At 43.1% G+C, this 14,350-nt stretch overlaps 1 protein-coding gene across 1 annotated transcript in view; it reads left to right on the top strand.

The window, feature by feature from the left end:
* The window catches only part of LOC120064267 (integrin alpha-4-like), a 45,631-nt gene that overhangs the window by 22,404 nt on the left and 8,877 nt on the right, over positions 1-14,350 (top strand). The window contains exons 13-19 of the mRNA XM_039014711.1: positions 1,075-1,120; positions 1,543-1,697; positions 2,800-2,954; positions 11,019-11,171; positions 11,650-11,726; positions 12,399-12,549; positions 12,768-12,866. Of these exons, the coding sequence (XP_038870639.1) occupies positions 1,075-1,120; positions 1,543-1,697; positions 2,800-2,954; positions 11,019-11,171; positions 11,650-11,726; positions 12,399-12,549; positions 12,768-12,866 (836 nt within the window). The remainder of the gene's footprint in view (positions 1-1,074; positions 1,121-1,542; positions 1,698-2,799; positions 2,955-11,018; positions 11,172-11,649; positions 11,727-12,398; positions 12,550-12,767; positions 12,867-14,350) is intronic.

Below are 14,350 nucleotides of genomic sequence, written 5' to 3'. Positions count from 1 at the left end.
CACTGTTGTGTAGAGTTCTTCCCTCCAGCACAATGATGGAGTCTGTCTCTGTTTCTCTACTGCTGACTAGAACAGAACACACTGTAATGTCCCGCTATGATGCCACACACACTGTGTCTTAAATTAGTAAGGTCGTCAAAACACAAAATATGGCAGTGGTGGAAACAGAACTGAGGACAGGGGATGGGGAAATATGTGTGCGTGTATGCATGCGGGCGTGCATAAATGTGTGTTGCTACCCAGGGAAAACTGGGCAGTGGGAATTTCTATCACTAGGTGGTCACATAGTTTCCTACTCCCTTGCTGCTTCTCATGTTCTCATCTTCCACAAGTCTCACTCAGTAAACTAAACAGGATATCCTGTAGACTCACTGACAGAGTGTCTTAGACTTATCTGTTAGTCAACTCTTTAGTTTGGCCATCCTCTCAACTAGTACATTGTTAAAGTACTGTGTACTGTCTGTCTCCAACGTTTTTTTAAATTATTTGGTGTTATATGTGTTAGTAGTTTCTATAGATTTATTCATAAGGGCAAGAATTACATACTTGTCTAAAAACAAATCACGTCAGCGGAGTACAGTTGATATCTTGTTAAGATAGAACAGGAATTGTTGAAAAAGTCGGTTGAGATGTTGAGTTGAGATGTTTGGATTAGTATTAGGGAGCACATACTGATCATTGTTACAGTACACTGTTCTGGGATCAGAGTTGCATTAATCGGCCAAATAAACATAGCAAATGCCCCAAACAAGATTTCCAGTTTAATATTGCACTGTTACAGATTATACTGAGATATCCTACCTATGAAAAGCCTTTTAAAGTGATTGGCATGCTTAGTAACTACTGTATTCAACAGGGTACATACATTTGCAGGCTGATGTGGACTGAATAAATAAATGACTGAATGAATGACAAATGAGACTGATGTCTCCAGCTCTTCTAAATTGATGAACAAACTGTCTTAGGGCTTTAAAAAAGTCTAGAGAGTCTTGTGGGTACAGCAGGAAGGACAGGTTTACAAATAGAGTATGGAGGAAATGTTGTGTTCAAGATATCTTCATCTGTAACCCACAGACGTTGCGGTAGGGGCCTTCCTCTCGGACTCCGCTGTGGTTCTGAGGTAAGACCATGATCATGGAGAAATGTCAAACCAATCCACAAGATAACTGACCTATTAGCAGGAATTCCTGCATTGTTACATGTCACGTAGATGTAGGTTAAAGGGTCAACTTTCACTCATAGGGGTGAACTTTTTACTTTAACTGGTTTAGATGTATTGATTTTGACCTAATTCGCACCAGTTCTGGTCCATATTTCTACCATATTTTAGGCCTTCTTTGTTACGTTTTGGTATGTTTTGAATCTTTTTTGTCCTCCTGGCCCAAAGAGCCACCATATTGTAGATGTCCATGTGCATTTCGCTACACCCGCAATACCATCTGCTAAACACGCGTATGTGACCAATAAAATTTGATTTGGTTACTGTGTTTGTGTTGTTATTGTTGTTATTTATGTTGATTGGTTGTTGTTGCCCTCCAACAGGACTCGTCCGGTGGTAGTGGTTGAGGCCTCCATGCCCCTGCCTGTCAGTGTGAACCGCTCTGTAGCTCTGTGTTCTGACAACGGTCTTCCTGCTGTCTGCATCAACGTGACAGTCTGCTTTAGGGTCCGCGCTCGACGCTACAACGGACTCATAGGTGAGCAGACCCTCTCTCTGTGCCCCTGGCTCCCTCTTAGCCCTGCACTGCGAAACCAACCGGTCTATTTGCGCTGTGTTAATCGTTACATTAGTGAAGGTTATATACACAGCAGTGGCACTAACAAACAAACGCCAGTTTTGGTTCTAGTGTGTGTACTTAATAGTGACCAAAAACTAATTTCGTAACCGTGCTATAGTACTGCGAGCATAATTATGCAACTAGTTTGTATGTGTAAAATGGTATAATGTACAATGTCTAGTCTCCTGTGTCTCTTAGGAAATAGTGATGAAAACCTCTGCCCTGGACTGGTTGACAGAAAACACTGTTGTGTCCAAGACAACCCTTTTCTGTTTCCTTATCTCTGTCAGTCTCTCCATATTATCACTAGTCCCTGAGGCCTGGGGCAGTTGGTCCAGTATGTTAACCCAACCTGAAAAGAATGCAGAGCATTCCTTTGGTGAAAGTGTCCGTTACAGCAAGAAGACTCTGGCACAGCCCTGTCCTGATAGATACACTGGGGTGGGGCTGGGGCTGGGACTGGGGCTAGGGTTGAGTCTGGGGCTGGGGTTGAGTCTGGGACTGGGGCTGGGGTTGAGTCTGGGACTGGGGCTGGGGGTTGAGTCTGGGACTGGGGTTGGGGTTGAGTCTGGGACTGGGGTTGAGTCTGGGACTGGGGTTGAGTCTGGGACTGGGGTTGAGTCTGGGACTGGGGTTGAGTCTGGGACTGGGGCTGGGGTTGAGTCTGGGGCTGGGGTTGAGTCTGGGTCTGGGGCTGGGGTTGAGTCTGGGGCTGGGGTTGAGTCTGGGGCTGGGGGTTGAGTCTGGGACTGGGGCTGGGGTTGAGTCTGGGACTGGGGCTGGGGTTGAGTCTGGGACTGGGGTTGAGTCTGGGACTGGGGTTGAGTCTGGGACTGGGGTTGAGTCTGGGGCCAAGGTTGATGCTGGGGTGAGGTTGATGCTGGGGTGAGGTTGGTTCTAGGTCTATGTATTTCTGTGGCCCTGGTTTATACGAACTCTACTCTCTGAAACTAAATACTGTTACCTTCCTCCCTCCCTCTCTCCCTCCCTCTCTCCCTTAATTCCTCCCTCCCTCCCATAGAACTGCAGTATAACCTGACAGCCGACACACACCACAAGGAGTCTTTCCCCTCCCGCTTCCATTTCCACGGCAACGGGACATCCAACGTTACGACAGGGCAAGTCAAGGCCAGACACGACCAGCTGACCTGCGTCACCCACCAGGCCTTCATGAGGGTGAGTCAGAGGTCAGGGTTTAGAATTCAAAGGTTAGGGGTCAAGAGGTCAACAGCTGTAACCACTGATAGGTGTTTCCAGGTCTTCCTTAGGAAAGAGGTCTTCGGACCTCAATTGGACTTCCTATATAAATTCAGGAGTTAACATTTGCTTAACAAATCACAAAAAAAGTTGCATGGACTCGCTCTGAGTGCAATACAAGTGGTTTACATGAATTTTGAATGACTACCCTATCTCTGTAAGGTCCCGCAATCACGTAGTGAATTTCAAGCACAGATTCAACCACAAAGACCAGGGAAGTTTTCCAATGCCTCATATCAAAGTACACCGATTGGTAGATTGGTAAAAAATACATTGAATATCCCCTTGATTATGGTGCAGTTATTAATTACACTTTGTATGGTGTATCAATACACACAGTCACTACAAAGATACAGACCTCCTTCTAAACTGAGTTGCCGGAGTGAAAGAAAACCAAGGAAAACCAGGGATTTCACCACGAGGCCAATGGGGTTTTTAAAACAATTATGCAGTTTAATGGCTGTGATAAGAGACTACTGAGGATGGATCGACAACATTTTAATTACACCAAAATACTAACCTAAACATGCATTCTGTCCTGAATACAAAGTGTTTTATTTGTGGCAAATCCAACACACACATCAGTAGGTACAACTCTCCATATTTTCAAGCATGGTGGTGGCTGCATCATGTATGGGTACCACATTCATCTGTACAAACAATAGAACGCAAGTATAAACACCATGGGACCACGCAGCCGTCATACCACTCAGGAAGGAGACACGTTCTGTCTCCTAGAGATGAACGTACTTTGGTGCGAAAAGTGCAAATCAATCCCAGAACAACAGCAATGGACCTTGTGAAGATGCTGAAGGAAACAGGTACAAAAGTATCTATATCCACAGTAAAACAAGTCTTATATCGACATAACCTGAAAGGCCGCTCAGCAAGGAAGAAGCCACTGCCCCAAAACCGCCATAAAAAAGCCAGACTATGGTCTGCAACTGCACATGGGGACAAAGATCGTACTTTCTGGAGAAATGTCCTCTGGTCTGATGAAACAAAAATAGAACTGTTTGGCCATAATGACCATCGTTATGTTTGGAGGAAAAAGGGGATGCTTGCAAGCTGAAGAACACCATCCCAAGTGAAGCATGGGGGTGGCAGAATCATGTTGTGGGGGTGCTTTGCTGCAGGAGGAACTGGTACACTTCACAAAAATAGATGGCATCACGAGGGAGGACAATTATGTGGATATATTGAAGCAACATCTCAAGACCTCAGTCAGGAAGTTAAAGCTTGGTCGCAAATGGGTCTTCCAAATGGACAATGACCCCAAGCATACTTCCAAACTTGTGGCATAATGGCTTAAGGACAACAAAGTCAAGGTATTGGAGTGGCCATCACAACGCCCTGACCTCAATCCCATAAAAGATTTGCGGGCAGAACTGAAAAAGCATGTGCGAGCAAGGAGGCCTACAAACCTGACTCAGTTACACCAGCTCTGTCAGGAGGAATGGGCCAAAATTCACCCAACTTATTATGGGAAGCTTGTGGAAACGTTTGACCCAAGTTAAACAATTTAAAGGCAAATACGAATTGAGTACATGTAAACTTCTGACCCACTGGGAATGTGATGAAAGAAATAAAAGCAGAAATAAATAATTCTCTCTACTATTATTCTGACATTTCACATTCTTAAAATAAAGTGGTGATCCTAACTGACGTAAGACAGGGCATTTTTACTCAGATTATTGTCAGGAATTGTGAAAAAGTGAGTTTAAATGTATTTGGCTAAGGTGTATGTAAACTTCCGTCTTCAACTGTAAATGTCTTGGAATGGCCTAGTCAAGGCCCAGACCTCAATCCAGTTGAGAATCTGTGGTATGACTTAAAGATTACTGTACACCAGCGGAACCCATCCAACTTGAAGGAGTTGGAGCAGTTTTGCCTTGAAGAATGGACAAAAATCCCAGTGGCTAGATGTGCCAAGCTTATAGAGACATTTCCCAAGATACTTCAAATCAAATCAAATTGTATTTGTCACATACATATGGTTAGCAGATGTTAATGCGAGTGTAGCGAAATGCTTGTGCTTCTAGTTCCGACAATGCAGTAATAACCAACGAGTAATCTAACCTAACAATGCCACAACTACTACCTTATACACACAAGTGTAAAGGGATAAAGAATATGTACATAAAGATATATGAATGAGTGATGGTACAGAACGGCATAGGCAAGATGCAGTAGATGGTATTGAGTACATTATATACATATGAGATGAGTAATGTAGGGTATATAAACATAAAGTGGCATAGTTTAAAGTGGCTAGTGATACATGTATTACATAAAGATGGCAAGATGCAGTAGATGATATAGAGTACATACATATACATATGAGATGAGTAATGTAGGGTATGTAAACATTATGTTAAGTGGCATTGTTTAAAGTAGCTAGTGATACATTTTTACATAAATTTCCATCAATTCCCATTATTAAAGCTGTAATTGCTGCAAAAGGTGGCTCTACAAAGTATTGACTTTGGGGGGGTGAATAGTTACGCACGCTCAGGTTTTCTGTTTTTTTGTCTTATTTCTTGTTTGTTTCACAATAAAAAATATTTTGCATCTTCAAAGTGGTAGGCATGTTGTGTAAATCAAATGATACAGCCCCCCCCCCCCCCCCCCCCCCCCAAAAATCTAGGCAACAAAATAGGAAAAATGCCAAGGGGGTGAATACTTTCGCAAGCCGCTGTAGTAACCAAAAAAGTGTTTTATATATATATACTGTATTTATATATATATTTGAGATTCTTCAAAGTAGCTACCCTTTGCCTTGATGACAGCCTTGCACACTGTTGGCATTTTCTCAACCAGCTTCATGAGGAATGCTTTTTCAAAAGTCCCACACATGCTAAGCACTTGTTGGCTGCTTTTCTTTCACTCTGGAGTCCAACTCATCCTAAACCATCTCAATTGAGTTGAGGTCGGGTGATTGTAGAGGCCAGGTCATCTGATGCAGCACTCCATCACTCTTCTTGGTCAAATAGCCCTTACACAGCCTGGAGGTGTGTTGGGTCATTGTCCTGTTGAAAAACAAATTATAGTCCAACTAAGCGCAAACCAGATGGGATGGCGTATCGCTGCAGAATGCCTTGAATTCCAAATAAATCACAGACAGTGTTACCAGCAAAGCACCCCACACCATCACACCTCCTCCTCCATGTTTCACGGTGGGAACCACACATGCGGAGATCATCCATTTATCTACTCTGCGTCTCACAAAGACACACTGGTTGGAACCAAACATCTCAAATTTGAACTCATCAGACCAATGGACAGATTTCCACCGGTCTAATGTCCATTGCTTGTGTTACTTTTTTCTTTACATAGTTGAATGTGCTGACAACAAAATCACACAAAAATTATCAATGGAAATCAAATTTATCAACCCATGGAGGTCTGGATTTGGAGTCACACTCAAAATTAAAGTGGAAAACCACACTACAGGCTGATCCAACTTTGATGTAATGTCCTTAAAACAAGTCAAAATGAGGCTCAGTAGTGTGTGTGGCCTCCACGTGCCTGTATGACCTCCCTACAACGCCTGGGCATGCTCCTGATGAGGTGGCGGATGGTCTCCTGAGGGATCTCCTCCCAGACCTGGATTAAAGCATCCGCCAACTCCTGGACAGTCTGTGGTGCAACGTGGCGTTGGTGGATGGAGCGAGACATGATGTCCCAGATGTGCTCAATTGGATTCAGGTCTGGGGAACGGGCGGGCCAGTCCATAGCATCAATGCCTTCCTCTTGCAGGAACTGCTGACACACTCCAGCCACATGAGGTCTAGCATTGTCTTGCATTAGGAGGAACCCAGGGCCAACCACACCAGCATATGGTCTCACAAGGGGTCTGAGGATCTCATCTCGGTAACTAATGGCAGTCAGGCTACCTCTGACGAGCACATGGAGGGCTGTGCGGCCCCCCAAAGAAATGCCACCCCACACCATGACTGACCCACCGCCAAACCGGTCATGCTGGAGGATGTTGCAGGCAGCAGAACGTTCTCCACGGCGTCTCCAGACTCTGTCACGTCTGTCACATGTGCTCAGTGTGAACCTGCTTTCATCTGTGAAGAGCACAGGGCGCCAGTGGTGAATTTGCCAATCTTGGTGTTCTCTGGCAAATGCCAAACGTCCTGCACGGTGTTGGGCTGTAAGCACAACCCCCACCTGTGGACGTCGGGCCCTCATACCACCCTCATGGAGTCTGTTTCTGACCATTTGAGCAGACACATGCACATTTGTGGCCTGCTGCAGGTCATTTTGCAGGGCTCTGGCAGTGCTCCTCCTGCTCCTCCTTGCACAAAGGCAGAGGTAGCGGTCCTGCTGCTGGGTTGTTGCCCTCCTACGGCCTCCTCCACGTCTCCTGATGTACTGGCCTGTCTCCTGGTAGCGCCTCCATGCTCTGGACACTACGCTGACAGACACAGCAAACCTTCTTGCCACAGCTCGCATTGATGTGCCATCCTGGATGAGCTGCACTACCTGAGCCACTTGTGTGGGTTGTAGACTCCGTCTCATGCTACCACTAGAGTGAAAGCACCGCCAGCATTCAAAAGTGACCAAAACATCAGCCAGGAAGCATAGGAACTGAGAAGTGGTCTGTGGTCACCACCTGCAGAACCACTCCTTTATTGGGGGTGTCTTGCTAATTGCCTATCATTTCCACCTGTTGTCTATTCCATTTGCACAACAGCATGTGAAATGTATTGTCAATCAGTGTTGCTTCCTAAGTGGACAGTTTGATTTCACAGAAGTGTGATTGACTTGGAGTTACATTGTGTTGTTTAAGTGTTCCCTTTCTTTTTTTGAGCAGTGTATATACTTGTGTATTGATTTTAAGAAAGGCATTGATGTTTATGGTTAAGTACACATTGGAGCAATGACAGTCATTGATTGATTGTTTTTTATAAGATAAGTTTAATGCTAGCTAGCAACTTACCTTAGCTTACTGCATTCGCTAACAGGCAGGCTCCTCGTGGAGTGCAATGTAATCAATGCAAGATTGGATCCCCCGAGCTGACAAGGTTAAAAATCTGTCGTTCTGCCTCGTTTCTAGGCCGTCATTGAAAATAAGAATGTGTTCTTAACTGACTTGCCTATTTAAATAAAGATTAAATAAAGGTGTGAAAAAAAATAATAAAAAATAATAATAATAATCGGCAAATCGGCGCCCAAAAATACCGATTTCCGATTGTTATGAAAACTTGAAATCGGCCATAATTAATCGGCCATTCCGATTAATCGGTCGACCTCTAGTTGAGATGTGTCTGTTACTTGAACTTTGTGAAGCATTTATTTGGGCTGCAATTTCTGAGGTGCAGTTTACTCTAATGGACCTATCCTCTGCAGCAGAGGTAACTCTGGGTCTTCCTTTCCTGTGGTGGTCCTCATGAGAGCCAGTTTCACCATAGCGCTTGATGGTTTTTGCGACTGCACTTGAAGAAACTTTCAAAGTTCTTGAAATTTTCCCTATTAAACTGACCTTCATGTCTTAAAGTAATGATGGACTGTTGTTTCTTTTTGCTTATTTGAGCTGTTCTTGCCATAATATGGACTTGGTCTTTTACCAAATAGGGATTTTTTAAAATTTTGATATGTTTTTATTTCACCTTTATTTAACCAGGTAGGCCAGTTGAGAACAAGTTCTCATTTACAACTGCGACCTGGCCAAGATAAAGCAAAGCAGTGCGACACAAACAACAACACAGAGTTCCACATGGAATAAACAAACATACAGTCAATAACACAATAGAAAAGTCTATATGAGGTAAGATAAGGGAGGTTAGGCAATAAATAGACCATAGCTGTACTATTGTTTTATTTTTCATTTTTTTCATTTCGTTTTTTTTTCTTCCATTTTGACATTACAGAGTATTTTGTGTAAGTTGTTGACAAAAAATGACAATTAAATCTATTGTAACCGCATTTTGTATCACAACAAAATGTGGAAAAAGTCAAGGTGTGTGAATCTTTTTGAAGGCACTGTATATGTCACCAAGCAGCGACTCATTCAGTCAGGCCTGATAAAGAAGAGCTAGTAAGACGTATGCATGGTGACATTGGGAAGTTCCAAATGACCTATCACTTTACATGGGAGGGAACATGGTGATCTGAAGGGTAATAAAATAGGGACTGGGTCTAGTAGGGAGGATTTAGTGTGTGTGTAGGATTAGGGAAAGGGGGATACCTAGTCAGTTGTACAACTGAATGCATTCAACTGAAATGTGTCTTCCACATTTAACCCAACCCCTCTGAATCAGAGAGGTGCGGGGGGCTGCCTTAATCGACATCCACATCATCGGCGCCCAGGGAACAGTGGGTTAACTGCCGTGCTCAAGGGGAGAACAACATATTTTTACATAGTCAGCTCCTACCCGCCAGGCTACCTGCTGCCCCAGTGTGCATGCGTGCATGTGTGTGTGTAATGTTCCAGGTGTTTGGTGGGGCCCCTCCTGACTCTTCCCTCATTCTCTCTTCTAATCAGGGCCATCTAAGTTAGCTCATGTTTAAACCCACTCACTAATTAATGGATGACTCTCAAGTCTCTCTTTGAGCTGAACCATACTGGCTTTTTCTTATTAATAGCTAGAGATGGAGTTATTGGAGACCATAAACCAGTGTCATTATCTGTCAGAGGAAATCAAAATGTGTGTGTGTGAGTGTTTGTGTAACTATACATTTGATGTATTTTTAAAGTTTAATTAATGGGTCATGGCAGTAGGGTTAGGGAGGGTTTGGCCGGTAGGGATATCCTTGTCTCAGTATGTAAAATGTAATAAAATGTATGCACTCTACTGTAAGTCGCTCTGGATAAGAGCGTCTGCTAAATGACTAAAATGTAAAATGTAAATGTAATGAATGTTATAAACAGCAGATGTGGCAGTAGGATAGTACAGGGGACTGGTAGGGGAATGTGACTATGACTGAGGTCACATAGGGATATAGTGAGACTAATACGGCAGCAGGTAGCCTAGTGGTTAGAGCGTTGGGCCAGTAACTGAAAGGTTGCTGGATTGAATTCCTGAGCTGACAAGGTAAAAATGGGTCATTCTGCCCCTGAACAAGGCAGTTAACCCACTGTTCCCCGGTAGGTTGTCATTGTAAATAAGAATTTGTTCTTAACTGACTTGCCTAGTTACATAAAAATACTGTCTCAGGGGCTTTTGCATTGTCTTTTCTGTCTTACTCTCACACATCCCCCTCATACTTTATGCATCTTAAAGGTTTGATATAGAGTAATTCTTATGTAATGGTTAGATGTGTTTTAGGTTTATTTTGCCACTCAAATACTGTACAGTACACATGAGTCAGTATGTATGATCAGCACTGTGTTGCCAAGCTCCTGTATGTTAATGAATGGGCTCTGGTGAGTGGTTTTACATTGAGAGAGAACACCACCATACAGTTACTCAGTTTGTGGTTAAACTAAACCTCTTAGAGTGGAGAAAGCTGTGCATGCATGGCTAATGAAACACTGGTTTCTAGCTACTATGTCTGCTCACTGATAAAAGAAGAGAGGGTGGGACATAAGAGCCATTCAAGTGTCTTGTTCTATAGATACCATGCTTTATTTGACAGTGTATTCAATAATTCAGTCGTGGAAATGTTTAGCAGTTCTCTTTCTGTTTCATAACATTGTAACGTAGCAGCAATTAGCAACAATTTAGCAGCAACAGCTAAAAATATATATTTTTTGTCTTGAATAAAAACTGTATCTCAGAATGTCCCTTGAGCTAAAGGCAGGTGTGGGAGAGGAGAGCAGAGGCTCCTTGGGACATCTGCAGTGGGACATCTGCAGCTCTTTCAGTGGGACAGACAGCACATGACACTGTAACATTGTGCCAGAGCACAGACAGGCCCCCACAATAACTTACACAAGAACAGTCAATTAGCACAGTCAAGCCAGAAGCTCCCCTCTAGGTTGTATGTACAGTAAATGAAAGCTTCCATTCTCTGTATCTCTTTCCTTTTTAGAAAGATGTCCGGGATATCTTCACGCCCATCCATTTTGAGGCGACGTACGCCCTCAAACAGCACACTGTCCGTCACCGGGCATCCAGAATATTCCCAGCCCTGAAACCCATCCTGCAGCAGAGAGGGGGGCACAGCAACCTGGTAGCCAATAAGGTGAGTCTCTTACATCTATCCACTCATATTGCATGGTTAGGAGAATAGGACCAATTCTTTTAGACACAAATTCAGCTTAGTCCTAGAATTAAAAATCATACTCAGTGGGAATTTCCCTGCATTGAAATTGCTCTTTAGTCCGGGTACTAGGCTTAATCTATGTCCGGGGAACCGATGCTACACTCTTAGAAAAAAACTAGCTATGTAGAACCTAAAAGGTTCCAGGTTAAATCCTTTTGGGTTCCTTGAAGAATCCTTTCTACAGAGTGTGTTATATGGAACCCAAAAAGGTTCTACCTGGAACCAAAAAGGGTTCTCCTATGGGGACAGCCGAAGAATCCTTTTGGAACCCTTTTTTCTAAGAGTGTAGAGTTCTCCACTTACATCCATGTATGGTAGTTACTGTATATTAGAGGATACATTACTGTATTTTCAGTGAACGCATCATCATCATCTAACAGTAACCTTCCTTCTCCAGACTGAGTTTGCTCGGTACTGTTCATTGGCCAACTGTTCAACCAATCTGCAGGTCTCTGCATACCTGGTCTTACCACAGTAAGTAGCATTTAGCATAAATATTCAATTAGAATATGTTGGTGTTTTCTTTGTAATACAATCTTTTGTCTTGAAGCTTTTACTTTCTATTTCTTATCTCTTCTGTGGACAAAACTGAGCTATTGAAGGTTTACTTTACAAATTCATTACAGCATCCCGAAACAAATAATATTTCTGTGGGGAAAAAATCAGGTGTTGACTGTAGTGCCCATGATGTCAATACTCTCCAGTTGACTTCATTAAGGGGGGATTGTTGTACATGTTTACTCATGGTCACATTTCCAAAGCCAGGAAATCTACAGGACTGCATAACAGGTCCATTCTGACGTTTCCGTGACTGTGACTGTTTAGTCTGCTCTCCTCTGAAACCATGATTCTGGCACTTTATGGAAAGTTGTATGATTTAAGTCTATCAAAATATGAAATAAGATGTTATTTTTTTGTATGACTAAAGTCAATTCAAGTAAACCACACCGATGGATGGGATTCATTGGGGTTATAGCACAGATGTGCTGTAGTCACAGGTAGTCAAAAGTTTGGACACACCTACTTATTCACCTACAATGAGTAGGTGTGTCCACACCTATGACTGGTACTGTATGGGGCGACAGCCTTCCAGTTTTATACATAGGGCCCTATTCAATCCAGCCCCTAAAACTGTTAATCTTGCAGGAAACACAACAACATACAGTACTTTGCATTGGGTAATGGGAAGACCATCATGTTGAACACAACCCTGGTGAACGCTGGAGATGATGCCTTCCTCCCCAGGCTCCAGTTACGCTTCCCCTCCAACCTGCACTACATCAAAGTCCTTGATGCAGTACGTGTTTGATTGATTTATTGATTACTCAAAGTAGCAGTTATTACATTTCTCACATAATCACCAATGTAATTTAGACGATGTGGCAGTGCAATTCAAAGAAACACACAAAATCATGTGAATCTATGAATCAAGTGAATCTATGAATCAAGTGAATCTATGCACTCTTGGATTGTAATAAATTACACAACACTCCCATTATCTGTTATTATTTTCAGGAGGAGAAGTATGTGAGCTGTGACATTTCAGAGGAGAACAAGACAATAGTAGGAATGGACTGTAGTGTTGGGAACCTGTACTTCAGCTCTGGAGCCAAGGTACTGTAGGCACAACACTCAAACTTACTCCAACCTTACTCTAATGTTACTCTAGCCGTATCCCAACCTTACTCTACTGTTACTCCAACCTTACTCTAATTTTACTCCAGCCTTACTCTGTTACTTCAGCCTTACTCTATCACTCCAGCCTTACTCTACTGTTACTCCAGCCTTACTCGAATGTTACTCCAACCTTACTCAAATGTTACTCCAGCCGTACTATAATGTTACTCCAGCCGTACTATAATGTTACTCCAGCCTTGCTCTAATGTTACTCCAGCCTTACTCTGATGGTACTCCAGCCTTACTCTGATGGTACTCCAGCCTTACTCTGATGTTACTCCAGCCTTACTCTAATGTTACTCCAACCGTACTCTAATTTTACTCCAGCCGTACTCTGTTACGTCAGCCTTACTCTACTGTTACTCCAACCTTACTCTAATTTTACTCCAGCCTTACTCTGTTACTTCAGCCTTACTCTGTCACTCCAGCCTTACTCTACTGTTACTCCAGCCTTGCGATGTTACTCCAACCTTACTCTTATGTTACTCCAACCCTACTCTAATGTTACTCCACCCTTACGCCAATGTTACTCCAGCCGTACTCTAGTGTTACTCCAGCCTTGCTCTAATGTTACTCCAGCCTTACTCTAATGGTACTCCAGCCTCACTCCGATGTTACTCCAGCCATACTCTAGTGTTACTCCAGCCTTACTCTGATGTTACTCCTGCCTTACTCTAATGTTACTCCAACCTTACTCTAATTTTACTCCAGTCGTACTCTGTTACTTCAGCCTTACTCTACTGTTACTCCAACCTTACTCTAATTTTATTCCACCCTTACTCTGTTACTCCAGCCTTACTCTACTGTTACTCCGACCTTACTCTGTTACTCCAACCTTACTCTTATGTTACTCCAACCGTGCTCTAATGTTACTCCACCCTTACGCCAATGTTACTCCAGCTGTGCTCTAATGTTACTCCAACCTTACTCTACTGTTACTCCAACCTTTGTCTGTCACCACGGCCTTACTCTAATGTTACTCCGGCCTTACTCTAATTTTACTTCAGCCGTACTCTGTTAATTCAGCCTTACTCTGTCACTCCAGCCTTACTCTAATGTTACTCCAGCCTTACTCTGTTACTCCAGCCCTACTCGATTGTTACTCCAACCTTACTCGGTTGCTCCAGCCTTACTCTACTGTTACTCCAACCGTACTCTGTTACTCCGGCCTTACTCTAATGTTACTCCAACCTTACTCTGTCACTCCAGCCGTACTCTATTGTTACTACGACCTTACTCGAATGTTACTCCAGCCGTACTCTAATGTTACTCCAACCTTGATCTACTGTTACTCCAGCCTTACTATAATGCTACTCTACCATTATTCCAACCTTACTCTGTTACTTTAATATTACTCCAAGGTTACTCCAAAATTACTCAAACTTTACTTCCATGTTACTCCAATTTTACTCTATTAATCT

This window comes from Salvelinus namaycush, chromosome 19 (genome assembly GCF_016432855.1).
Source record: "Salvelinus namaycush isolate Seneca chromosome 19, SaNama_1.0, whole genome shotgun sequence".
Taxonomy (NCBI): domain Eukaryota; kingdom Metazoa; phylum Chordata; class Actinopteri; order Salmoniformes; family Salmonidae; genus Salvelinus; species Salvelinus namaycush.
This window is presented reverse-complemented; position numbering and strand designations above follow the sequence as displayed.